The 27,179-nt window shown below is 40.5% G+C and overlaps 1 protein-coding gene across 1 annotated transcript in view; it reads left to right on the top strand.

Annotated features, from left to right (window-relative positions):
* The window catches only part of sntb1 (syntrophin, basic 1), a 46,490-nt gene that overhangs the window by 14,680 nt on the left and 4,631 nt on the right, over positions 1-27,179 (top strand). The window contains exons 2-6 of the mRNA XM_083893392.1: positions 4,682-4,934; positions 13,257-13,374; positions 13,546-13,632; positions 15,983-16,119; positions 17,061-17,257. Of these exons, the coding sequence (XP_083749518.1) occupies positions 4,682-4,934; positions 13,257-13,374; positions 13,546-13,632; positions 15,983-16,119; positions 17,061-17,257 (792 nt within the window). The remainder of the gene's footprint in view (positions 1-4,681; positions 4,935-13,256; positions 13,375-13,545; positions 13,633-15,982; positions 16,120-17,060; positions 17,258-27,179) is intronic.

Genomic DNA, 27,179 nt, shown 5'->3' on the forward strand with positions numbered 1-27,179 from the left:
TAAGGATAAGGGTTTGGGTTCGGTATGTAGTTGTGATGGTTAAGGGTAAGGGGGCTAGGGAATGCTTTATGTCTTCACTACAAATGCTGCACAAACATGTGTTGTGTGTACTTGTATTTGTATCTGTCTGGGCCCCACAAGTTTAAAGGGTTTTTTTCAGGTTCAAATTGGGTTTAGGTTAGGCACTTGGTTCTGATGGGTAAGGGGTTAGGGTTATGCATCCTCACTAAGATATAAAAACAAGTTTGTGTGTGTGTGTGCTCAGGGTGAATCTGTGTGTTGAAAAATCCATGAACTGCTAAGGGTTTTAGGGCTAAGGTCATTCAAAGTTTTGTTGTGCACATTGTGCACACAAAGAACATGACACAACAACAACATCCACAAACAAAGTAAAAGAGAACAAAATGTGTGCATGCCTTAAAAAAGTAGAAGTGATTTTCAAAAAAAAACATGTGTACAGCTTATTAAAATAGGGGAGCAGTGGACAGCTGCTGTGCTGTGAGGTCAGTGAGTCACAGTTAAACCATGGCTCAATTGTGTCATTGTATGGTGCTCTTATTTTGAAAGCATGAGCCAGAAAGATGGGAGGGGGGGGGAATGGTGTGGAGTCAGTGTTTTCACTCAGGACAAACTAGCATGAAGCCTGTTTTTCAATGGAGTCACAGTTGCCCTCATCATCTCCCAAGTTCTTATCATACTTTTGAGGTTATTGTGCAGAGTTGGCCGCGTTGGTGCCGTAATGGAATAAAAACATGACCCCGGGGGGGTATACGCACGCACACATTTACACTTCCAGTGTAATGGTCACATCCCACCCCACCCCAGTTATTTTCCCAACCACTGGAAACACTTACACGCTTCTTCTTTTTTCCTGGGCACAGTGACGCTTGTCAGTGAGTTTACATTTCCTCTTTCCAGGCTGTCTTTGTAAATGTTAATGGAAAACTAATCAGCCTGTAAACATTATGTTTTTTTTTTATAATAGCTGCTTTTCCAGTGTAGTTCAGTTGAGGGAGTGGACTGAGCAAATAGATATGTGTGGAACAAGCTGTGTGCATGACACAATTACAGAATCATTAGAAATGAATCTTGTTGACCGTGCATTTGCCATCATCTTTACATCAGGCCTGCAACTAATGATTATTTCCATTATTGTTAAGTCTAAAAAGTGCTAAATTACAATGGCAATAAAGGCAATGGTTACAATAGCAGAATATCAAGCATTTCTGTATAACAAATGACAAATAATCCATAATAAGATTTGTTGAATTGTTATTCGGTACCACTCTCACTGTAATAAGTGAGGACCTGTAAAGTCTGATTAATGGCAGATGCAAAATGTTAATGTGAGTCTTGGGAGTCACATGTCTTCATTTATATTACTGTCTACAACAGTAGATGGATGTATTTTTACCTGATTGTGCTTTAATTACACTGTCAGCAGTGACTGTGTTTACATGGTTTCATTCATTTTATTATATGATAGCGTGAAAGTGGGGAGACTCGTCTGTTCCTTTTTTTTTTTCATTGCTGAATCCTGAGCTATTCCGTGCATTTACAGTGATGGGGATAACAGGATAACGCTAGCAGTGAGCAGAGGGACGGAGACAGGGTTTTCAGCTCGTCTCGTGTTGTCTTTGTGGTCAGACATTTCTCCCACCGTCAGGAAGCACAAGCCGCTTTGCTGACCAATCACAACCATGCCCCCCCTTTTGTAGCTGCCATCGCTTTAATGTGTGCTTACATTTTTCAGGAGCGTGTCAGCCACACAGCAAAGACTTTGTGACTGTGATTGGCATTGAAATCCCAGATATAGGAGTAGGTTGTCATATCCTGCAGTACTTGACAGCTGAGAGAACAAGAATGAATGTAACTAAGAGATCTTCCGAACAGAGCAAAACAATAACAAACGTGGGAAGATTGTCTCCTTGTTGACGTGTGTGTGTGTGTGTGTGTTTCCCCTGACCTTAATCTTTACCAATGCTTTCCTGCTCATTCACAGTTTTTAATTTGATATGGCTTGGTGGGATATTCTCTTTGTGCAGCTGAATGGCATCGTTTCTGTGGGTCCATTGAGGACACACTCACATCATCCCCATCTCCTCCTCCTCTGTGTTATGTGTCAGCCTGTCATCTCTCTCTCTCCACAGGTTGGCAGTTAGGCTTGTTTTAGCATCTCATAGGGGTCTATAGTGCTTCTCCCAAGAATAAATCACATGCTGTGATTACAAATGCCACCAGCAATACGCCAATTATACGTGCCTGGTACAGTGGGACATGCCAATTAAACATCCACAGCATACCGGGGGATTGGGAACATTCAGGAGAAGAGTGTGCTAAGCACCCACTTTATCTCAGCCTCTCAATTGCTGTCTTTTACTGAAACACATGTCCTGACTTCACTTTTCTTCTCCCCATCTCTGACATAAAAGCATGAGTAATTTCAAAAAATATAAATAAAGAAAAAAAGGGGGGGAAAAAAAACCCTTGAGTGATTCAGAGTTTGACTTCTACAGCTACAGCTTTTCGTTGTACTGCTCGGAAAGTTTCTCACGTGGAGCGGCAGCACGGGTTGTAACCAGATTATATCGAGAGCTCGCTGTTCTTCCCGCTTCATGTCTGTAACTTCGTAGACGAGGTTTCACTTTTCAGGAATAATACTTGTAGACATTAACTGAAGTGAAGAGCCACCTGAGTCTGTTTTGGCCACTGGCATTTTTGACATTTTATGTGATCGTTTCCAAGTCGCAGCACCGTGAGCCAACTTCATATCCAACACTCTTTAAATCCGTAGGAATCTATAGTTATGTTCTGAAATAAACTGTTTCAATTAATTTCGATTGCCTTTTTGACGACGCTATTTCACAAATAATAAACTTTTAAATGCTGTAACTAAGAAAATGATCTTAATGTCTGCAGCCACATGCGAGTGTGTGACACCCAGGGCTATGCCTCGAGAGCATCATTAGCTAACAGCTGCTTTTGCTGCTGTGTATCTGAGCATCTGTGCTCGGAGTTGTAGTAGCAAATAATTTCAAAGCAGAAAGTTGCACTTACCGCTGCACAGACGCATTTGGGTTTTAGATCAAAAGACGTGCATTAGGTCAAACATAGATTCTGATCAGATTATGATAAACAATTTTAACACTGCCAGGAGGCTCATTTTCATATCATTTAAATTCAAAACATCAACTAACTTTGTTTAACTTGTTATTTACAGCAGTGTTTCTCAATCGTGGTCCTGTGGACCTGCTGCCCTGCATGATTTAGGCTACGTTTACACTAGCACGGGTATTTTTAAAAACGGAGACTTTCCCCTGCGTTTGCGCCTTTCGTTTACACACAAACGATGATTTCGCCTCTGAAAACGATTCTTTCTAAGAACCCCGGCAAAAGTGGAGATTTAGGAAAACTCAGTTTCCGCGTTTGCATGTAAACAGAGAAAAACGGAGAAAATTGCAAATCCTAGGCTACGTTTATACTAGCACGGGTATTTTTAAAAACCGAGACTTTCCACCTGCGTTACACACAAATGGCAATTTCGCCTCCGAAAATTATTTTTTCTAAGAACTCCGTCAAAACGCGAAAAAAAAAGAGAAAAACAGAAAAACAGAGTTTTAGGCAATCTATGCTCCAAAAGTGCGACCTTTTTACATTTGGTCATGATGATTTTAATATGTTTGCATTTGCAAATACAGCTCCTATATTACGTATAGGAGCAAAGACGTATTAGCTATTTCAAAACGTATTCTGTCTTGAGCCAGACCGCGTCACCGTCAGCATCGCTGATTTTGTGTCCGACCTGGGCGGACTGCTGTCTGGTGGGAGAACTTTGAGAATGAGGTTATTGTCCTGGAGGAGTGGCGTGAGAATTTTAGGATGTCGCGATCATCGCTTCTGTCACTTGAATAGTTACGTCCATACATTCTGATTGACTTGTATGGCTTTCTCCTTCTTCCTACACTGCCGCCCACAGTCTCACAGTTATGATGGCTCTCGACAGCATATTCATGCGGGTTATTATAAACGGAAACTTTTTTGAAAACGATGATGTGTGCACAAAGTTATTTTGGAAAACGGAGGGAAGAAAATATCTGTTTATATAAATATCCAGCTAGTGTAAACGTAGCCTTAGAAGTTTACCCTGCTCCAACACCTGATTCACATGTCAGCTCATCAGTAAGCTCTGCAGAAGCCTGATAACGACTAGTTTGTTTGAATCAGCTGTGAAGGAGCAAGGGAAACTTCGAAAAACATGCAGGACAGTGGGTTTAAGATTGAGAACCTCTGATTTACAGCACGATAGCGATTTCGTTTTTCTGACGGTGTCTTTTCACCGGTAATGGCATGGCTGACGATGGAGTTGTGGTGGAAACTTTATCTGAATAAACAAAAAGACTGTGGCTGTCACAGGAGGCAAAGACAGACATAGAGACCACGATAAAAAAAGAAAAAAAAAAAGAGGGAACCTCATTCGAAGTCAGACTCAGAACTTAGCACTGGATTTATCCACGTGGACATTCCAAATTGAGCGCAGTCCTGGGACACACACATCCATACATGTTCTAATGCACACACACACACCCTAAACGGAACTGTCTCCAGAATGTTAAAATCCCCAAATGTGCTACTAAACTGTGCCATTCTCTGAAAAATAAACATGTCTTTCACTTTCTTACAGTCAAGTACATGCGTGAGGCCACACCGTACGTCAAAAAGGGCTCCCCCGTGTCCGAGATCAGCTGGGAAACTCCCCCTCCTGACTCGCCCCGCATCGGCAGCCCTGCCATCACTTCCTCCTCCTCCTCGACCCCGTCTGAACCCCCGGGCTCCCCTACCATGCCCTCCCTCTCTCTCCAAGGTGACAGAAGGTGCATACCACTCAAGATGTGTCATGTTACCCGAGCAATGACCACACCAGACCCCGAAAACAGGTGGGTGATGCACGCACACACATAAGAGACACACACACGCCCACAAGTTGAATGAATGAATGAATGAGTGAATGTATGTGTTATTTAAAAAGTACAAATACAGATAAGAATAATCGACGGAACTGAACTACTAAACGGGAAAAAAATCCAAAAGGAGACTCAAATGTTAAACTTTTTTTTACGTTTTATGTGACGTACAATCTCTGTTATTTTGTATTTATATGTCAGGGAATCATCAAATACCAATGTTACCAAATTATCTTCTTGGATAGTGGTTACAAAAGTGTGGTGTTCAGTACTGCAGGTGAGGTACAAGAGGTCATTAAAATGTAGATGTGCATGAGTTGCATAATTAATTAACCATTAAGTCAAATTACCATGTTGTTCTTCCTTTATCTGAATTCTTCATAAACTGTCTGAGGAAGTATTTGTTTATGCTGGGGCATAATGAAGCAGTGGAACATGAAAAAAAAAAAAATTTTCAAAGTTTTATGGGCAGCAGAAGATTTTAAGAATTTAAATTGGTGCGTGGTGGGCGTTCTTTTCCCACTTTGGGAATGGCTATGACTTGGTGCACATTGACAGCACTTGTTGCAACACTGCAACACTATTAAATGTCACTCAATGGCTGCACACAAATATAACACAAATAATACTCCGTTTGGTCTCCATGAACAGAAATGGCACAGTACTATATGCCAATATTTGTACGTATAGAGCAGCACACGGGGGCGGTTGAGTGCAAGAAGTGTATTTTCTTCTGAGACTCTTCTTGTGGGTTCTATGTCATACCCATGTGTACTCGTCGACCTTTACTACTACGCGTCTGTTTCAACATAAAACAAAACAGTTCCTGTGTGCAGCAACATGAGATCTAAACACTGCTATACAGAGACACGCGGAGAGTCAAGTTACAAGGTACGGGGAGTACAAGGGCACAAGTAGTGTATGTCATAAAAAATGTATATCACCTAATATGTGTTTAAATCAAATGTTGGTACCTAAGTAGTTAATCTCATCAGCATAAGTGAGCCAATGAGGATGCAGCACGTTGTTTGTTTGACCGAAATCTAACAGTGTTCATGTTTGGTATTCTCAAGGGGAGCAGGAAGTTTGGGCGAAGGGAGAAGAAGAAGATGTGCGCTTGTTGTGTTTTGAGAGGCTGGGGCTTGTTTAACAAAGTGATGTCATGTTCAGGAATAAATATGAGAGCAGAACTTTGCTCTGTGTTTGATTTCAAAAAGATTGCCTGGCTGAAACAAAATAATGTTTGTTTTAGCAACATGTTGCAAGTCATTTTTTCAAAATACCATCAGGATGAAGCACCAAAGCAGTTCAATCACCCAGGTCAAAACAGCCCTGTTCAGAACGCTCTGTTTAGTAGTATCTGTTTAGGTCCACCTTAAAAAAAAGTAAACCGAAACATAAGGGACAGGAAATGACATCAGCCACAGAGGCTACTGGGAGCTAACAGCAGTTAGCATTTGGAAAAGTGATCATTTGCAGGCTCTAGCAGGCACATTGCAGTCATATATAATATGTATCCACTGGACAGATAAATCCTCTGAGGCTGGAAGTTTGTGTAGGACTCTGTGCTGCACTGTGGAGCCAAGAATAGAACTTTTCGCAGACTTCTGGTTTTCTGATACCATTGTCCTCGCCAGCACTCTCACGTGTTTGAGGGACAAAGCGGAGCTCCACGAGACAACAATTCCAGAAATTTAGCACATTCTGATCCCAATGAGTGCGGAAGTCAACATCACGTGTCTCATCTCCTGTACTTAGACTGAGGAGGACCACAAAAACATGAGTGAGTCATCTTTTTTCACACTTTGCAGACTGATAGGACCTCCAGAGTCCCAAATATAAGGATTTAAATGATTAAAAAGTTGATTTTGCATAATATGTCCCCTCTAAGTTAATATGAAAAGGATGCACTGAATACATATTGAAGTCGAGTGTTTCATGTGTGTTGTGGCAAATGTGAACAGGTTATTAAATCAACATCACCACAGCTTGAGTAAAGAAAAATGTCCCCTGGTTCCGCAGCTTCCTCCGATCTCTTGCAGGGATTGCTGTCGTGTTTACTCAAAATGTTTTGGTCATTTTTGTTTTAATAATTCTCAGTCAGCAGGGGGTGGTGTGTTAGTAGGAGTCTTTAAAGTTAATTGGTTGGTAATATGACAATGATCCAATCAAGCAGAATGTGTAAATAGATATGTATAAATATATATATGATTTGCTCTTTCAGCTTTTTTTGGTGTCAAGCTGTGAAAGTGTCCCTGTTTTCCTCTGCTCATGTTGTTTCCCTTCATTCTTTTTTGTCTTCGCTTTTATTCTGTTTTGTTAATGCTTTTCACTTCTTTTTCTTTTCTCCGTCTCTTCTTTTATGATCTCCTCTCCAGCATTCTCTATTATCTGTCAGTCTAAATTAATATTATCACCTAGCAATAATATCAAACATCGTCCTCTCACGGGACATTGTTCTCTGTTGCCTTGTTACTGTACGACAAAACCTATTTTATTCAACACTGAAAAAAGTGCATTGCATTTAACCGATGTAAATGCAGGTGTCACATTTTATTGTGTTGCTATGTTGTGCCGTCTTTGTTAAATTGTTATTACAGAGAACAGTCCGAGGGCCACCCGTGTGCAAGAATACCTTACAGGATTATCAGAATTAGAATGAGAATCAGAATCTGAATACTTAATATCAATCCCTGGGGGTGAAATTGGGGAAACAACACGCCCAGATCTGTTGAGTTAGATGAGGAATACTAATTAACAATCCTACACGTTTGTACATAAACTGTGGAGGTAGTGACTACAGGAAATGAGATTATTATTATAGTTTTAAAAAGGTTCAGTGATGGTTATGTCGCATGTCAGGGCTGAAATAATTACTTGATTACTCAATGACTTAATGAATCTTCAACTATTTTGATAATCGATAACTCGGTTGTCGTAGCAGTGTTGCAGTTTTCTGATTTTTCCAGCTTCTTAAATGTGAATGTTTTCTGTTTTTTTTTTGCTCCATATTAACAAAGACCTCATTAAAACTTTAAAGACGTTTGAGAACATCATCATTTCCAGGTGTGAAAAACACTGCTCAACATTTTCTGACATCAAACGATTAGAGATTAATTGTCAAACTGTGCAAACATACTTTGAGAACAAACACTAATTGCTATGAATTTTTACCACAGACGATGTAAAACACGTACTTAACAGTTAACTGTCAGTATAGAGCTGGCGCTTCATTGTCATTCAGTCAAACACTCGACAGGGATCAAGATCGGGTAATAAAGCAGGAGCCAATAACCAATGTCACAGTTTTCCACCTCTGACGCCCTGAGGCCCTAGGGACAGGTGCAGTGATTCTCAGGTTGGTAATTCGACTTTGGCTAGAAGTGACAGTGACAGGATGGCCCTGCTGTAACCTGTCACTGAATCCAGTTTCTTTTCAGAGGCGCTGCCACACAACAGGCAAGAAACTCAGGGGTGAGATTTGTTCACCTCTATTCATGAGCACCTTGAACATGGTGGAGAGGTGGAAAAAGATTTTAAAAATAAATAAATAGTGCAGCTCAAACTGAATATGTTTGACAAAAGTTTTGGTCGATTTAAAGAATTTGAAAAGGACATGGCTGGAATCAGACATTAGATATACAGTGCATGTATGTCTGCTGTGGATTTAAGTCATAGAGTCAGCCAAATGCCCACAAACTGGTGAAACGTTGAGCTGCAAAGTCATAAATCCCAGATGATGTATTAACAAAGCTGTGTGGTTGAACATTCACTTCAAAAGCCATAACTTTGACTTTAATGGTCAGCCAAAGACAAGACTGTTTGGTGGTTTGATTAAAGCTGCAGTAGGCAGGATTCTTGTGTAGCCAACATTAACAACTCCACTGTAGGCACAGAAGTGTCATTTTCTCATTTCACTTGATTTACAAAAATCCTACCTACTATACCTTAAAGGGCTGAGTGACAGACACACATAAAGTTCTCAGCATCTGACTTTGACCAGTGTGTGTTTATATATATATATATATATATATATATATATATATATATATATATATATATATATAGTTACTTCCCTTCCTGGAGAGAGGACAAATTCCCCTTTGACTCACTAGTAAATATTTTATAAATGTTGGAATGGGAGGGCATCCAAGTGGGAATGTAGTTGACTGTGTCTATCTGTGTCCGTGAAACTTTAAAACAGGTGTCACATTGTCACAGCTATGCCAGAAAGTGTTCTTACTTTGCATTCAGAAGTAAAACATTTGAAAGGACTCCATGTTATGTGACACTTACAATAAACCAGACTTTGGGCAACGTTTCAGAGGGTTTATCTGCTCATGGCGTCAGGCGTTGTTTAAACTATGTTTTGAGCAATGTGAGCAAAGAGACAAAGCTCTAGGATTATTTTAAGACTCTTCATCTTTACATAATAGAGTAGATGAGGACAGATGAAACTCGTTTTAACAGTACACACAGTCCAGCTGTAACTATGCCTGTAGAAATATCTTTATCCACTTTACCAATTGGGCCAATATTTATCATTGAACAGTTATTAAGTTAATCAGCGTATTGTTTAAAATTGTACTCTGAAACTTCATAAATGTTACAAGAACTAATTTTTTTCATCTAAAAGTTTTAGTTTTTAATGACCTGTTTAATGCATTTAAAGGTCCCATATTATGCAAAATCAACTTTAATCATTTAAATCCTTATCTTTGGGACTCTGGAGGCCCTACCAGTCACCAAAGTGTGAAAAAAGATGACTCACCCATGTTTCTGTGGTCCTCCTCAGTCTAAGTACAGGAGATAAAACACGCGATGTTGACTTCCGCACTCATTGGGACGTCACAAGACGCTAAATTGCTGGAATTGTTGTCTCGTGGAGCTCCGCTTTGTCCGTAAAACATGTCAGAGTGCTGGCGAGGGCAACGACATTCTAGTTCTATTATTGGCTCCACAGTGCAGCACAGAGTCCTGCACAAACTTCCTGTCTCAGAGGATTTATCTGTCCAGTTGATACATGTCATATATGACGGCAATGTGCCTGCTAGAGCCTGCAAATGATCACTTTTCCAAATGCTAACTGCTGTTAGCTCCCAGTAGCCTCTATGGATGATGTCATTTCCTGTCCCTTAAGTTTTGTTTTACTTTTTTTTTTGAAGGTGGTCCTGAAGAGATACTACTAAACCGAGTGTTCTGAACAGGGCTGTTTTGGCAGGGTGATTGAACTGCTGTGGTGCTTCATCCTCGTGGTATTTTGACCAAAGCATGTCACAGACATATTCATTAGGACACCAGGGAACTAGTTTAACTTGGAGAAATAGGGTATAATATGGGAACTTGAAAGTTGAAAATATCCTGTATATAAACATAAACATAATGACTGGTTACTGGAGTTGAGCAATATTTCTTACTTAACTCTTACTTGTTATTATTAAAAGTTATATGTACATATTGAGGGGGAAAGGAAAAATCAACTCAATATATGGGCAAACGAAAAAAATAAATTACTCGCCATCTACTTCCTTTATTTCTAAAAACATTGGACAGAAACCCATATTGGTCTACCTCGAGTTGGAGGAATGAGACCTTGTATTGGAGTCAGAGCTGTGGACTGACTGTTGACCTGATACAAGGCTTAATCTATAGGTTTACTTACTTGTAAATGTCTAAGGGATTATAGACGACAGAAACCAGATAATTTAAATCAACCTGTGGAAACTGCGGCACCAGGTTTTGTGACATTTCAAAAATAATGATGGCATCACAGGCTCGAAAATGTCACACAAATATATGTGCTTAGATGATGAATCAGTGATTACATTTGTACGTGGTGCATATCAGGATTAACTGTAGTAATGAGTGATCTGTTGATTGTTTTGTTCACTATATTAATATACATGTGACATTTTCAAAGAAATTGTTGTGTCTGAGCTGCAGTTCAAAACTCAAAGATGAGAGCAGACGCTCAGAATAGTCGCCAATAACGAATCTGCTGATCATCAAATCATGATTTTTTTTTTTTATGTGCATCTATGAAATTGAGTTTGCTTCAGCATGAGTTTGCCTTGCATAGCTACAAACCTTAGGTATTTAATTATCATCGTAAGGGATTTTCCCATGCAAACACAAAACTACAAAGACTGCTGTTACACAACTTTGGATACTTTTTTTTTTTTTTCAAATCATAATATTTATAGTTCATATCTAAATAGACTTGCAGCTGACTTGCAGTTTTCCTTAGTACGGCGTTAAAGATTTAAGACTTGAGTTAAGTCTTGTTTTGACTCGAGATCTTAGACTTGTTTGATTCCAAAAGACTTGAAAGCAGCTGGAGCCCATCTGTGCTGCTTTTCTGCTTCTCTCTTACAAATATTGAAAAGCTAAACTCGGAGAGACATGTGTTTTGTATTATTTTATTTATTATATACAACGACGCCTGCTGTGTTGCAACTTGAATTCATATTTCCTGTATGTGGGGGATAATCCTGTTAGAACCGCAGTCCTTTGACCAGTTTAAAGGATGCGATCTTTAGAGGCGGGACCAGACGACATTTGATTTATAAACACGTCATCTACTTCATATGCAGTCGGTCATGCCTGCGTCAGTTTCACTCCACATGTTGGTAAATAAGTCATGGGAGTCAGAATGGTTCAGTCCTTAAAGATCTTTCTGCACAGAACGCACATCTGGTCTTGGTGTCGCAGCCCCGTCTGTCCTTAATCAACACGCTTTATACATACACCACTTCTATTTTTACCCCAGAGCGACACACCTAGAGCTGATGTAGAGTCGGTCTCTCCCACCTCTGATGGCTCACAGAAGTGCAGATTCATCACATTACTGGGGTTTTTCCTGGTCCCCAGTGTGTGTGTGTGTGTGTGTGTGAATAAAGAAGCCTGCAAAAACAGCATGTTCGCAGGGTAAGACCACCTGGGCACAGATTATTTCAGAGTTGTTGGCAAACTCAGTGGGTCAGCGCATTTTCATTCACATGTTGAGTTTTAACAGGATCTGCGTTGGGTTTTCCTGCAGCTGGTTTTACTGACTGCAGCGTTTCACTTACTAGTGTGTTCATGTCCTCCGATATTATGACTATGACTTGAAAGCTGTCGTTGTTTTTGAAACCATGACAATGACTACGAGCAAGCCAGAATGTCACATCTGCATTCGCCCCAATGTAGCCTACTTCTGTTGTGTAATGGTACTTACATCGACATCCATGAAGTCTACCATTCAAATGGGTCTTGTGTCATAGGGCTTTGTGTAACTGCACTTTAAAACCATGTGCAATGAGAACAATGTGCGATATTATGAGCACCTTGGAAACTCGCACTTCAGCATTAAATACTCAGCACTTTTATGCGAGGCACTTTGGCACTTTATCACCAAAATAAAAAAACACTTTAACTATGCTGGCTTGTCATAAGTAACATGTATATGTATATGTATATATATATATATATATATATATATATATATATTATGTGTGATCTGGAGAGTGAATGGTTGAATGTTTTTTTTTGTCTCTATATGAATATGATGGTCTAAAAATGTCTCAGTCTTTACTGCTGTCAATAGGTGTGAATAGGTGAATGGCAAAGCTGTAGTGCAAAGTAGCTTTGAGTGGTCATCGAGACTAGAAAAGTGCTACATAAATACAAATCATTTACCATTTACTGACAATACCACAACCTCGTGTTTATCATCTTTTCTGGCCCTTTTTTTTATATCTAATTTACTGTAATTTTCTTTTGCATACCTGTACAGAATATGCAGATGTAGACACTGGTTGTTTTGATGCTACAGTATGAAGCAGCAGTACACTGCATTATGCTCTGTAAAGGCTGCCACATGCACCTTCTTAAAATTCATATTCACTGAGAACACAATCAAAGAGCTATTCAGGATCCTAAATGCATTTTTCTCTAGGCCAGAAATACCCCATATTATATAAGCAGATTACTTATGGAAATTCAGACTGTACTGTGTCATATAGCCCTCAGAGGACGCACTGATTTGACTAAACACAAATTAAAATGAACTTCATTATGTTGTTCTGAGCGAGTGCCCGTCCTGAGTGAGTGAGAATGAGACAAACTGAGTGAACGTGGCTTCCAAAACTATGAGGTAAGACTAAATTGAGTCAACATGGGTCTGCTTGATAGGGCTCGTTATACATTTTCAATATTCCGAATGAAATGTATTCATCCAAGTTTGTGAACCGCATAAGTTTTAGAAAACCTAGCTGACGTTGGAGCCGTTTGAACTCTTCTTATCCTCTCTTCCAGACAACTGGAGCTACACTCTCCCGACGCCAGACACACTGTGGTGCTGCGGTGCCCAGACCAACCCTCGGCCCTGACTTGGTTCGCCGCCATTCACTTTGTCACATCCACACTGGCACAGGTCTGTCTTTCAATGCGACTAATAATGATCATATTTTTGAAAATGAGTCTAATGATTTAGTGTGACCACTGGAATTAAACATTTCAAGGATTAAGCTCCTGTAGAGCTGCTCTGAGTCTAATGCATCCTGAATGATTATCTACCCCTCAAAAAAATGTCATCCCACCACAGCGGGCACTGGCAGAGGTTATCCAGAATACAGCCAGGATAGGTGTTGGCAGCAAAGAGATACGACACCTGGGATGGCTGGCGGGGAAGGTACGTGTGTGTGCGTGTGTGTGTGCGTGCGTGCGTGCCAGAGAGAGAGACAGATGCAGCAACACACAGACACCTCTTTCTTTCCATTTGCTTTTATGTGACGAATGTGGATGTGGTTGCTACAAGTATGGGATTCATCATGTACAAATGAAAATGCACTGACATTGTGTCTACTGGGACCAAAGACGGGTCCCATTGAGGCAGAACCTCATTTTAAGATTAGTGTTTAGGCATTCATGTTCTGGATATAGTTAAAGTCTTCATGAGATGCTATTAGCTTCCACATATGTATTTCTAATTTAAATGGGCTGCAAGGGACATCTTTTATAGTGGCCAATAGACAATAAAGCTACACATGGAAGACGGACTACTGTCTGTTGTGGAGGAAGCGGAAAAGACCAGCAAAAGACTAGAGAAAAGTTGATACATCTGAATTGGCGATGGGACGATACGATATCAGAAACTCACGTATCCACCAATACCGATATTAGTCTCATATAGTCATTTGAAACCTTTTATGGACTATGAAATGACACATTTGTGCTGAGTGTGTTCAAAGACATAATTCTCCAACTGCACTCTTAGAAATAAAAGTGCTAAGTAGAACCTTATAAGGTTCTTCGGCTTGTCCTCATAGGAGAACCCTTTTTGGCTCCAGGTAGAACCTTTTTATAAAGGTTCCACCAAGAAACCTTTTAAACCTTTTATTTAGGAAAGGGGTTTCAAAGGGTCCTCTGGATCAAAATGGTTCTTACTGGAACCATTAGTGTTACCAAGAACACTTGAAAAACCCTTTCTTCGGGAAAGGGTTTTTCAGAAGCAAGTGGTTCCAGGTAGAACCTCAGCCCTTGTAGAAGGACTCTTTTGGAACCCTTATTTCTAAGAGTGTGTGCAACAAATATTGTTCTCCCAAAAAAGAAGACAAAACAGCACAAACATTACTTTTTTGGGGTGCAAGACAAGATTTTTGAATTGTATTTTTATCCGTCTGATATCCGATCCAGTGATTTTGACCGATACAGATTCACATCCCTAATCTGAATGATATATTGGCTTTGGAGAGAAACAAACATAATAATTTAAAGCAGTAAAATGTTGTTTCCGATGTCATGGGTCACTTTAAGAGAAGGAATAAGGTTTCGATTAGACTCTGACTCTGACTAAAGTGTCCGAACAAGAATACCTATGCAAACGTGTGTGCGTGTGGGTGTGTGTACCTATTTTTGCCTTGAGCATATCTACTGTACACGCAGATGCACACATTCTTGAAATTCACACAAGCACGTTTTCACCTACAGCTTCACTCATTGCACACATGACACACCTGTGCAAACACACACACACACATACACTAATTTAGTCCTTTTGAATTTGACAAGATCTCATCCTACAAAATGCATGACAATACTGTCACTTAGCAACATATTCTCATCATGTTAAAAAGCCGACTCTTGACCCTCTAAATCCCGTGGTGTGATTGGCTGAGGCTGAACTTCAAAGAGCGGCTTAGAATTCCAATGGCTGGGCTGCAGATAAGCTCTCATAATGAGAATATTTATGGAGCATTGTGAAATGAAAAGTGTGTGTGTGTGTGTTCTCTGTGAGTAAAGAGATTAACAGCATGTGAAGGGAAAGTGAAGGGTTTGCTCATTAGGAATAATGGGTGGGCGAGAGGGCACAGCAAACGTAGTGAAAGCTGCACCTGCACACGAGCCATCTTTATTTTTAGGTTTTCCTTGAGAGCCTCGCAGAATGGAAAATAAATAATGGAAATATTGTTTGCACACTGAGTCAGAGATTAAGTCGAGAGGGGAAGACTTGTGCACGCCCTCTGGGTATACAAGCCGTCTTGTACATATTAAACTGACATGCTATTCCTCCATCTGACGCAACATCAGACCCATGAAGCAACCAGGTTGCGCGCAAGCATTGTTATCTCTGATGCAAGACCTGCTTTTATCTAAAATCCTACTCACAAAATCAGTATTTGTGATAAATACAAGAGGGCATAGAGGCAGAGTAACTGAGGTTGTGCTTGATTCAAATTTAAATTCAGCAGCCTTGTGTAATTAACTGAAATTCATGACCAGCCCTTTAGTTTATTAGCTTTATCTATTGATGTTATTATAAAATATTTGAAAAATATTTAATACTCAATAATTATTATTTGAGTTATAACTTAATAATTTACTTTAACAGTGCAATATTTCCAAACATCACAGCCAGCTTTGTTTTCTTTCTTTCCCTTATTCAAATAGTGCAGTTCCTTTGCACATTTGCACATCGCAAATACTTGCTGGCAATGGTTGGATAGGGACAGCAATCATGTCTGACTGTTTATGTGTTGCAGACAGAGAGTGAGAAGCAGAGCTGGAGGCCCGTGCTGCTGGCCGTGACAGAGAAGGACCTGTTGCTCTACGACAGTTTACCTCGAGGCAAAGAGGCCTGGCAGGATCCAGCACACACATATCCACTGTTAGCGACACGGTAGGTCCAACACTGTATGCACAGACATCCACAACACGCATAGCATAGATACTGTAAGTACAAATATAATAAATAACATTTATAATAAAATGTATTGGCAATAGTTACTAATTATAGTTTTTGAAATGAAAAAGATTGCCATTAACAAGGACTAAGGAACAACAATTTTAGATTATAACTAAAGGGTCACTTAATAAAATCTTCCCCTGCCTAAGTCTATGAAACATTATGTCTTTTCTACTTTATTTACCAATTAAAACCTTTGCAATCTCAAACTCAGGCACTAAAGGATATAGAAAAGAAAAGTAGCTCACAGAGACATAGGAGATGCTGTAACACACATACACATACACATACACATGAACTGACTGATGGAGGCAGCAGTGGATTGACAACTCATCTCTGCACTGATGTAAAGTCACTGATTTTCTCTGTAGAATTTGGTGCAGGGAGTGAGATGAAGTCAGTGCTGACAACGTGTCAGAACCTCATACGACCACACTTCAAAAAACCTGAACTATCACTCAACGCTTTAACATTTTAGGCCAACATGTTTCAGGGAGACGTGATTTTCCCTGAGCTTTAACTTGTGCTACAGTATCACTTTAGGTTTGGACATTTAGCAAATGTAAAATATAACATCCTCCTGCAGCAGACTTTTAGTCTAGTTTTAGATCTTGTTAAGTCACTGCTATTGTTTTGGCCTGTAAGTCTTCCTTTTCACTGGCCCGGTAAACAAAATGTTTTGCTTCTTGATCCATTGTTTGTGAAACCATGGAAGTGAAGAAAAGACATGGGAAAGAAAAAAATAGTTATCTTTAGAAAGTTAGAAGTCTCATTTCTTATGATTGAAAATGCTTTGACACGACAAGATACTGATTTTAAAAAAAAAAGAAAAAAAGTTGTGTATTTACATACAGTAAAGGCTTCTTTTGTTTCAGCCTGGTTCACTCTGGTCCTGACCTGGGATCTCCTCACTCTGGCACCGAGCTGTTCTTTGCCACTAGGACCGGCACACGACTCGGCATCGAGACATACCTGTTCCGGGTGGAGACAAACAAGGACCTGTCCCTGTGGACCAGACACATAGTAACCGGATGTCACGCCTCAGCTGAGATGATCAAAGAAGTCAGTACAAGTGAGTGCCCACATGTAACGCATGAACATAAGTAACAGGGAAGATGGCCATGGGCCAGTTTGTGGTTCAAGTGGACTGAGCAGGGGCAGGCGTGCTGCAGAAAAATTAATCCACTTGGTTTGGAGTGACCTCAACCGTAAATTCCCCTCGTTGAGGGAAGTGGCTTCTCTATGGAATTGGGACACCACTATATGCAAATTAGCGTAGTGAACGTAACCTACGTCACATGTTGACAATTCTACCCGTGGAGCATTCTACTACTCTCTCGAAGCACTCGGCAAATAGCCGCTAGCTTGCTGGCTTATTAGTGTTCAAAGCTCAACGGTCCTCTGGATGTATATCAAACCAACATATTCCAACACATTTCGACATTGTAACGTGTAACCTTATTTGCGAAAAATATACTTACAACGAAATTGTTCCTCTGCAGATGTGGCCGCCATCTTTGTTGAAAAAAATCAGCCGGCTCGCTGAATTTGCAAAGCATCGTGGGTAATTTCATCTTCCACTACGTTTAAAGCCCGCATCAGAGCTCACTACATTTAGAGTGTTGAGTATAAGGGCAAAATCGCACTCTCCCTTCCTCCCCCCCTACACGAGAAAAAATTTAGGGTTAGGGCAAAAACTGAGGGTTAGGGGAGGTATTGGGACGGGGCCTTAGTCTAGTGCAAAAAGCAAAATATAGCCAGGCACAAACACAGACTCCAACATCCACTGAGACTCTGGAGGGTTTGTGAGCTAATTTGACAGCCATATGGAAGATGTAGACAAAGCACTTGCTATTTATAGAAAGGAATGCTATTCTAGTGTGTGTGTGTGTGTGTGTGTGTGTGTGTGTGTGTGTGTGTGCGTGTGCGTGCGTGTCTGTAGCACTGGGTATCAGTCGTCCAGGGAATTCCAGCAGAGTACCTCCCACCTTCTTTTTCCCCTTGGCGCCCTCCATCTCTAAGCACAGAATGTCCCTGGAACTGCACATCTCCCCCGAGTCCCCTGTCTCTCTCCATCTATGATAACACCATGCCAAAGTTTTCACTTTCAAACTCCACTCACACATGAAACAGCAGTGTATCCAGCACCGCATGCCGCACGACCTCAAAACTACAACTATCTTGTCAGGGTTTATCGACGCCAAACTCTTGTTAAAACTCCGCTAAATCACATCTACGCCCCGATCTAGGTTTAAATGTCACGCTGCGAGGCTTCAGCGAGGGCTTCATCCACGTCAGCACAGAGTGATTTACACTCGACACAGGCGAGGTGTGTGATAGAAAAATCAGATTTCCTATGTCACGGTTGTGTACTGGGAAATGTGAATGACAGAAGGACATCGTATTTAATCCTGTGACCAAATGTTGTCTAGACTGAAACTCTCGGCTAAGTATTGACATCGCACCTTAAAAGTCGCAGGAGAATGAACAGATAAAAGCTTAATCTCGGTTAAATTGATTTATTTTTGGAAGCTTGAGGGACAACAGGAACACACTGTTAACACATCACACGACCACTTTGCCAACAAATATGTTTGCGAACAGTCACACACTCAACTGGAGGCTTTTTGAGCGACCACACCATTGACATGTACATCAGTGTGACTTTCATCTTTCATCTACTTTCATCGCAAATTCAGAAATTAAGCTTTTAGGGGTTGGCTAATGGCATGTGGGCTCGTAAGGAGGTTTCCAACCACAGTGCAAATTGCTATACATACAGAATTTAAGGGTGTGTACTTGGGCTGTATGCCATTGTCCCGTCTGATTTTAATGGGGAATTCAGCAGGTACAGAGCAACATTATCATTTATTTTCAGTTAATCAGTACATCTACAAGAAGATGACCCAGAGAACATTAGGGTGTTGTGTTTTTGGTCTGAGAAGGAGACTGACTTTATACTCAATCACCTTAAAGAACAACTAAACATCTAAAGCACCTTTTGTATATGGGTGTCTTGTAATGTCATTTGTTGATCCAGGTTCAAATCTTCACTATTTAGTGTGAAAGTATTGAAAATTATACATAATCCCACGCGACACAAACACACAAACTAGTGATGAGCAAAGCGGTTGTTTTCGCTATAATAGAATCATTAGAAACGGTTCATTTAAAAGACTACTTTACTGAATCGTGAGTACAACTTCGTCTGACACGGTCACTGTACTGAAATACAGCCCAATGGGTTGTTAAATATTGCGATTTTAGACAGTGCTTTGCTAAATGTTGGAGATTAACGCATGTTTTCAGGATTTTTAAGTATTTTTAACAGATTTACAGTTCAGCATTTTTCAGTTAATTTCTTGTGTCGAACGTCAAGCTCCTGACTCTTCCAGTGACGATACTCTCTCACCAATTAGTGGCCGACAGTCGTGACATCACATTTTAGTATGGGCTCAGCTCGATTGGAACCTCACCAGAGCAGGTACTAAAAAAGTACTAGGTACTAGGTAATATCCCTAATGGAAAAGCAAAAAAAATTGAGTCGAGTCAAGCCAAGTAGTGCTAGAACTGTATAACGGAGAAAGCTCCCTCAGGTCTCAGCCCAAACCCTGACACACTGACATCAACCATTGGGCGGTTAGCTGCAGAAGACAGGGTTTACAGTAGTTACACTTTAAATAATTTACTATTTTAAAGCTAGTGGATGCTAGAAAGACGAGGAATGGCACATTATAGTTGGAAAAAAACAGGAAATGCCTAATAATAACAAGCTGAAACGAAATCGACTATTACCCCACTGCATACTATAGATGTAGACTACTCTATCCACGCAGCTGCATAAAATATTTAGTGTGCAAATGTTAATGTAATGCTGATTTCTAATGCAAAAAAACATTGGCACATTTTTCAGTTTTTCTTTTCTTTGACAAATTGATGTTAGCACATAGCCCTGGTTTATTGTCATGGAAGTTTGAAAGTAATTTACACCTTCACTATGGAAAAGGGTGACAATGCATATATTTAGCTTTTTTTTTCCCATCACTTTCCACTCCGATAGTCATTGAACTGACCTTGCTGCCCTTTTCATTTGTGTAGCGTTCTGATAAATCACGTCAGTGGTTGATTCACGGTCAAGGCTCATGATTAAGATTTGCTGTGAAGACAGATTAACTCTCAATCACGTACCATATTTGTATGAGGTGTTTGGAAGTAATTTATGTGAAATCAAATTCCTCCAGTGCTTGGCCAGCTGTTGTTACAGTTAATTATTACAGTATGTCGATGGTGACCTTTCTGAGATTGTGTTGAACGGAATACGCTATTTTTATGCATACGCTTTAAATCCTTCCCGTCTACTACAGCTCGTAGTGTCTCGGCAAATAAATATTAAAAATCAATCACTTGATCGTGTGCACTATTAATATTTAAAATATTGTTTGAAAAGCAACATCGCTAAAGGGTTAGAGAAGTTTTTCTGGCGCTTGCTGTGCCTCCATGCGCTCTTCATCCTGATGAGAGGTTCGGTGAACTCCTGTGATAAGTAATAAGCGTTTATTACCACTCCTGCTGACAACTGCCGCTCCATTTGCAACTCAATGGTTTATTTTAAACGCTATAAGTGTTCATACGGTGTCTCCATTTCACATATAAAATTAACTAGCTCATATGCATTTGTAGTTATTTTTTTGAAATTTCGAACTAAGGTTCACAGTTTCAAAGATTAACTTGTGCACATGCATTTGCTACAAAGGCCAATTGTGTCTTTCAACAGAACTGGAATGAATGGAATGAAACTATTCAGTGTTGTTTTCTCGTTCCCATTCTGTTCCCTGTATGGTGAATGAACAAATAATTAAATGTTTTAAAGGGGAAGTAAGTAGTTTATAGTGACATCTAGAGGAGAGGCTGAAATTTACAACAAAGACCTGCTGCTCTGCTCACCCCCTCCCTTCCCTGAGCGCTACGGTATCCTCAGCCGGTCAAATGTCGTCCTCGTTGTCTTTCTCCGTGTCAGCAGATGAGGTTCGTGAGGCGAGGGAGAGGGCGAGCTACCGCGGCCGTAGCAGACGAAGCGGAGAGAGAGGAGGCGGGACTTCCGCTACAAGTAAAGAGACGCTTGATTTGTTCTCTCGCGTTTGTCCTTACAGGCTCCGGCAGAAACATGGCGTCTCGCTGCTAACAGTGGCTATGCGACCGCGGCCCGCGACCATGTTATTTTAAATGACTTTTTGAAACACTACGAAAATGAAACAAAGCATATTATACAGCGACTAGACAATGCAGGAGCACATAATATGTATACAAAAGTGGATTTTGGGTTATATAAACCCATAAATACTACATATTGTCCCTTTAAATATTTAACGTTAGTGCTCTTTATTGTGTCTCTGGACTCCAGCTTTTCTTGTTAATGCTGCAGCTGCAGAACTTTCTATACAACAAATAGTTCTGACCGGGTGCGAGCGAGTCATTTGATTGGGTGAGAAGCGCTATATATAGTGTCATCCTGGTTCACACTGGATGCCTGTGCCGCTGCCGCATTCTGTCTATTAGTAAGCGTCTGTGTCTCAACTGTTTTTCACACAGGAAGTGTGCACGTCCTAGCAAGATAGACATAATGTTAGTGACATTTTACCACAACGGGCGATAGTAGCTCAGTGGTAGGGTGAGTTGTCTTTCAACTGGAAGTTCGTGGGTTTGACACCCAGCTCTGCTAGTCTACGTGCCTATGTGTTCTTGTGCAAGATGCTTATTGAGTGTGTGAATGTGTATAAAATATGTGATAGAAAATGAGCTGCACATCATTAGTTAAGTTAAAAAAAAAAACTCCAGTAACCAATCATGACGTTTATGTTTATATATAGGATATTTTCAACAACATTGTATAAACTATTAAAGGTCCAATATTATACCTTATTTCTCCAAGTTACCTGGTAACCCTAACCCTCTGTGACATGCTTTGGTCAAAATACCATAAGGATGAAGCACCACAGCAGTTCAATCACCCTGCCAAAACAGCCCTGTTCAGAACGCTCTGTTTAATAGTATCTCTTTAGGTCCACCTTAAATAAAGTAAAACGAAACTTAAGGGACAGGAAATGACATCAGCGACAGAGAGAGGCTACTGGGAGCTAACAGCAGTTGGCATTTGGAAAAGTGATAATTTGCAGGCTCTAGCAGGCACATTGCCGTCATATATAACATGTATCCACTGGACAGATAAATCCTCTGAGGCTGTAAGTTTGTGTAGAACTCTGTGCTGCACTGTGGAGCCAAGAATAGAACTTTTCGCGGACTTCGGGTTTTCAGATACCGTTGCCCTCACCAGCACTCGCGCATGTTTTACGGACAAATCGGGGCTCCGGGAGACAACTATTTCAGGAATTTAGCGCATTGTTGACGTCCCAATGAGCGTGGAAGTCAACACTGTGTTTTATCTCCTGTACTTAGACTGAGAAGGACCGCAAAAACATGAGTGAGTAATTTTTTTTCACACTTTGCCGACTGATAGGGCCTCCAGAGTCCCAAATATAAGGATTCAAATGATTAAAAGTAGATTTTTCAGTTAGCTTATGTGACATTAGCGTGGGAGATCATGGAAGTGAGTGGGCATCGCCGGTAAGAAGACGACTTATAATGCATCGTGAACATGAAAACTGGATGTTCTGTCGCGCAGATCTGAAAGTCCATTAAAACGTTGCAGAGAGTAGGAAATGAAACCCATCATTCAAACGATGCAAATTGCTTGTGTTGACGGGCAACAGTCAAGTCGGTCAGGGTTTGTAGCTATTTTTATTTGCAGAGCCACATAACCTGTTCTAATGTTCAACTATTAAAAAGAGAGCATAGAACAGATTTATTGTAAAGCAATGTCACGCTTGACGTCGTACTGAATATCTAGCACCGCATCACAGTCATGCTGATATTCAGTACAACAGCGCTCTCTCTCTCTCTGAATTAGAGGTGGATTGGTAATGAACAAATAAACAGTTAAGTGACTTGAAGCACATAGAAAAAGCCATTTCATCTGGGTGATTATGGAACATTAACCAGTTCACCTGCTGTGACTGTGAAGTTGAGCACAGTGGGGACACAGTTTCAAACTATGAAGAGTTTTACCTGCTGCTCTTGTCATTAGAAAGTTAAAGCAAATATTAGTCCTCTAATAACCTTTTGGTGTTTTCCACTTGTTGGTATGGTAACAGAGTAGGTTTTCACCCTCTTTCCCACCTTACCTCCTTTCATTCATATCCTCTCTATCTGTCAGTGTTATCACTCCCTACTTTCTCCCCCTTCTGTTTCGTCCACTCACAGTTAGGCAGAAAGAAGGGCTTTTGTTGGAGCCTGAAAAGCCCCTTTTATTTTGTGTGTGTGTGTTTTGTGGTGGGAAACCCGGCTTGCCCCAAAGATCAATGGTCTCAGGTAGAAGAGTAGAGTTTCATGTCTAATTTTCATTCCTGGATCTGACAAAAGCACAATTGTTGTGCCATTTGACTGATGATTGTCCTCTTATATCATCCCAATAATATTACACCTCACAAGATTTGGATTAACAGAAATTCCTTCTAATTTACTTTCCGTTAATGTAATTTCTGACACATTATGCAAAATCAACTTTTTAATCATTTAAATCCTTATATTTTGGACTCTGGATGTCATTTCAGTCGACAGAGTGTGAAAAAAGATGACTCACTCATGTTTTTGTGGTCCTCCTCAGTCTAAGCACAAGAGATAAAACATGCGATGTTGACTTCCGCACTCACTGGGACGTCACAAGACAGTAAATCCCTGGAATTGTTGTCTCGTGGAGCTCCGATTTGTCTGTAAAACACGCGAGAGTAACGGCAACGGTATCCGAAAACCGAAAGTCCACGAAAAGTTCTATTCTTAGCTCCACAGTGCAGCACAGAGTCCTACACAAACTTCCAGCCTCAGAGGATTTATCTGTCCAGTGGATACATGTTATATATGACGGCAGTGTGCCTGCTAGAGCCTGCAAATGATCACTTTTCCAAATGCTAACTGCTGTTAGCTCCCAGTAGCCTCTGTGACTGATGACATTTCCTGTCACTTAAGTTTTGTTTTACTTTTTTTTAAGGTGGACCTAAAGAGATACTACTAAACCGAGCGTTCTGATCAGGGCTGTTTTGGCAGGGTGATTGAACTGCTGTGGTGCTTCATCCTTATGGTATTTTGCCCAAAGCATGTCACAGACATGTTCATTAGGACACCAGGGAACTAGTTTAACTTGGAGAAATAGGATATAATATGACCCCTATAAAATCACAGTAGGTCTCAGATGAGTCATTTATACTCTCCTGACATAAAAGAGTCAGAAACCCATGCTCGAGGTAGACTCAGCTCTAATCTAAAGAAATTCTAATCTCCACTTAACAGATGTATTTTTTAGCAAATTTTTTTTCCGAAAATGAATAATCCTACAATACACCTGTATGAATATGAATTTGACGTCAAGTTGACGTTTCAAGTTTATAATCACTGAGGTTCACAAGTTAATCTGCAGTTTAATTCTGCAAGTGTGCCTGCAGATTTTGGGCTCTGACTTGGAACACATCTACATAAACATGTATGTGTTGTGTGTTCATGTATAAATGGCAACGTAATTATCATGATTAGAAAAGTGTCATCCAGGGGCTAATTTCTGTACCTTGCTCACTGCTACTGGTGCTAATTGAAAATCAATTACCGGTCGACTCTTTGCTTTATAGCCTTGTAGTTTCAGTAGCTTCATTGTACTTTGCTTTTTATTACTCTGTCCCATCAGCCGAGTCATAAATTTAGTGTGAAAACCACACAACATGGTTGCAAAGTGCAAAAAAAAAAAAAAAGACGAGTAAACAATCATTGCATTGCAGCACAGCTCAAATCATTCAGTTTTCTTCTCTGTGGGTGAAATAAACTCACAAAGAATCATTTGTGAATTGTGTTTATTCACAGTCAGACGCGAACGTGTGTCTCATAATCGCCCGCCTTTCTAGACGAGCCGAAGGGATTTAGGTGTGTATGGCGCGATTAGTGTGTTTTGACAGAGTAGACGGGAGAAACGGGAGCACACACACATATACATGTAAACACACGTATTGGTTTTTGTGTCTCGCATATGCGTCCACATTTGTCTTTTATTTCACATACTGTATGTGCAGATTGGAAAATACACTCCCTATCTCTGCCTGTACAGAGGTACACACACTCGCTGTATCACACATGTGCAGCACTTTCCTCTCCATACATGTCACACATACGCACATAAACACAGACGCCCTGCTCAGGCTGTCGGCAAATAATGGAAAGATAACAACTCCCTTCTGTTTGTCACAAGGACAGAGACTTCCTGGAAGATTGGATGTCATCAAGTGAGAGGTGCTTACGCGGTGAATGAAGTTTCCAGCATGTGGCCTTCATGTGTGCCACGGGGGTTTTCGCGCCGCTGCCGTCATTGAGAAATGTGCATAAATGCGTCGAAGGAGACGAAAGAGGCTCTTCATTAAAGCAGAGGAAAGTGAATGCGTAAACCGGTGGAGTAGATAAAGATAGTTCTCACTCGCGCTTTTTAGCAAGACCCGTGCTGTGAAGAGTAGCGAGTGAGACACAAAGTGCTCAGAAAAGTGGTAGAACAGATAAATTACTCCCTGCTTTCAGCAGGTAGGTCTCTGCATGAAGAGAAGAGTCTGTCCCCGAAAATGTGATGCATTATCCGCAGTTAGTGAAGCGATGTGGCGTGCACAAATCTTGATGTATTATAATGGATGTAAGATAGGAGATTACCGTCAACAAAATGGAACAATACGTTTTAATGAGGGGAAGCATTAAGAATATACGGCGTTGTGATTTCTACCGATTACTACTGATTGTTCTACCCTCTTTGATACAAATGAGAAAAAACTTAAGATGTATTGCAGGACATTAGTTTTAGCTCCGTGCATGTAATAAACAATAGAAGTAGTGTTTTTGGATGCTTCTTCTTTCACACACATCATACCACCAATATTATTACTATTACAAACTCTTAGCCCAGGATTCATTAAAGCTGAAATGATGTATTAAAAATATATATCACGCCATACCACCAGTGCAATATATAGCTCCAGGAGCTCAACATGATTAAATACTCAATATCAAAATGTACGTACTGACATCCAAAACTTTGTTCTCTAATTGAATGTGTCCAAGTAAATTATTAATAGAATCTAATACTGCAAAAACATGTCAGTGTTTTTCCTTTTATGTGTGTGTGTGTGTGTGTGTGTGTGTGTGCGTGCGTGCGTGCGTGCGTGCGTGCGTGCGTGCGTGCGTGCGTGCGTGCGTGCGTGCGTGCATGCGTGCGTGTACAGCTGTCACATGTAATGCAAAGCAAAGGACTGCTGTTAGTGTGTCATTCATATACACAAAAGGAAACATCCAGCTGAGCTCACTTACATAATGCATTAATCTTAGTCAGTGATCTTGCCTGCACGGAATCCATTAGAGCACAGAAAATGTACGGTCCTACTTCTCCTTCAAATCAAATGAATGGAAAGTATAAAAACTCCCCCGTCGCACTTGTCATTGTAGTCCCTTAATGCGCAATAGCAAGGGGTTCTTAACCCCTGGGGATCGGCCTTGGGCTGGGACAAACTGATCTGCGAAAACATTAATTAATTTTCATGAAAATGTCAAACTTACTCCATATCATATGGAAATTTACATTCATTTAAAGATAACAATGTGTACCGTATTTGCATTCAAATGAAAAGATTAATGTTGGTTTTTTTTGTGATCCATACAAATCCATATTTCTATTTCTCACTCCTGGTCCTGGGGAGCCACTGTCCTGCATGTTTGAGGTGTTTTCCCTGCTCCAACACACCTTATTCAAATAAATGGATCGTGATCACGCTTCAGCAGAGCTCACTGATGAGCTGACCCTTTGAATCAGGTGTGTTTGAGCAGGGAAACATCTAAAATATGCAGGACAGTGGCTCCCCAGGACC

The sequence above is a fragment of the Microchirus variegatus genome (assembly GCF_963457635.1).
Source record: "Microchirus variegatus genome assembly, chromosome: 1".
Classification (NCBI taxonomy): domain Eukaryota; kingdom Metazoa; phylum Chordata; class Actinopteri; order Pleuronectiformes; family Soleidae; genus Microchirus; species Microchirus variegatus.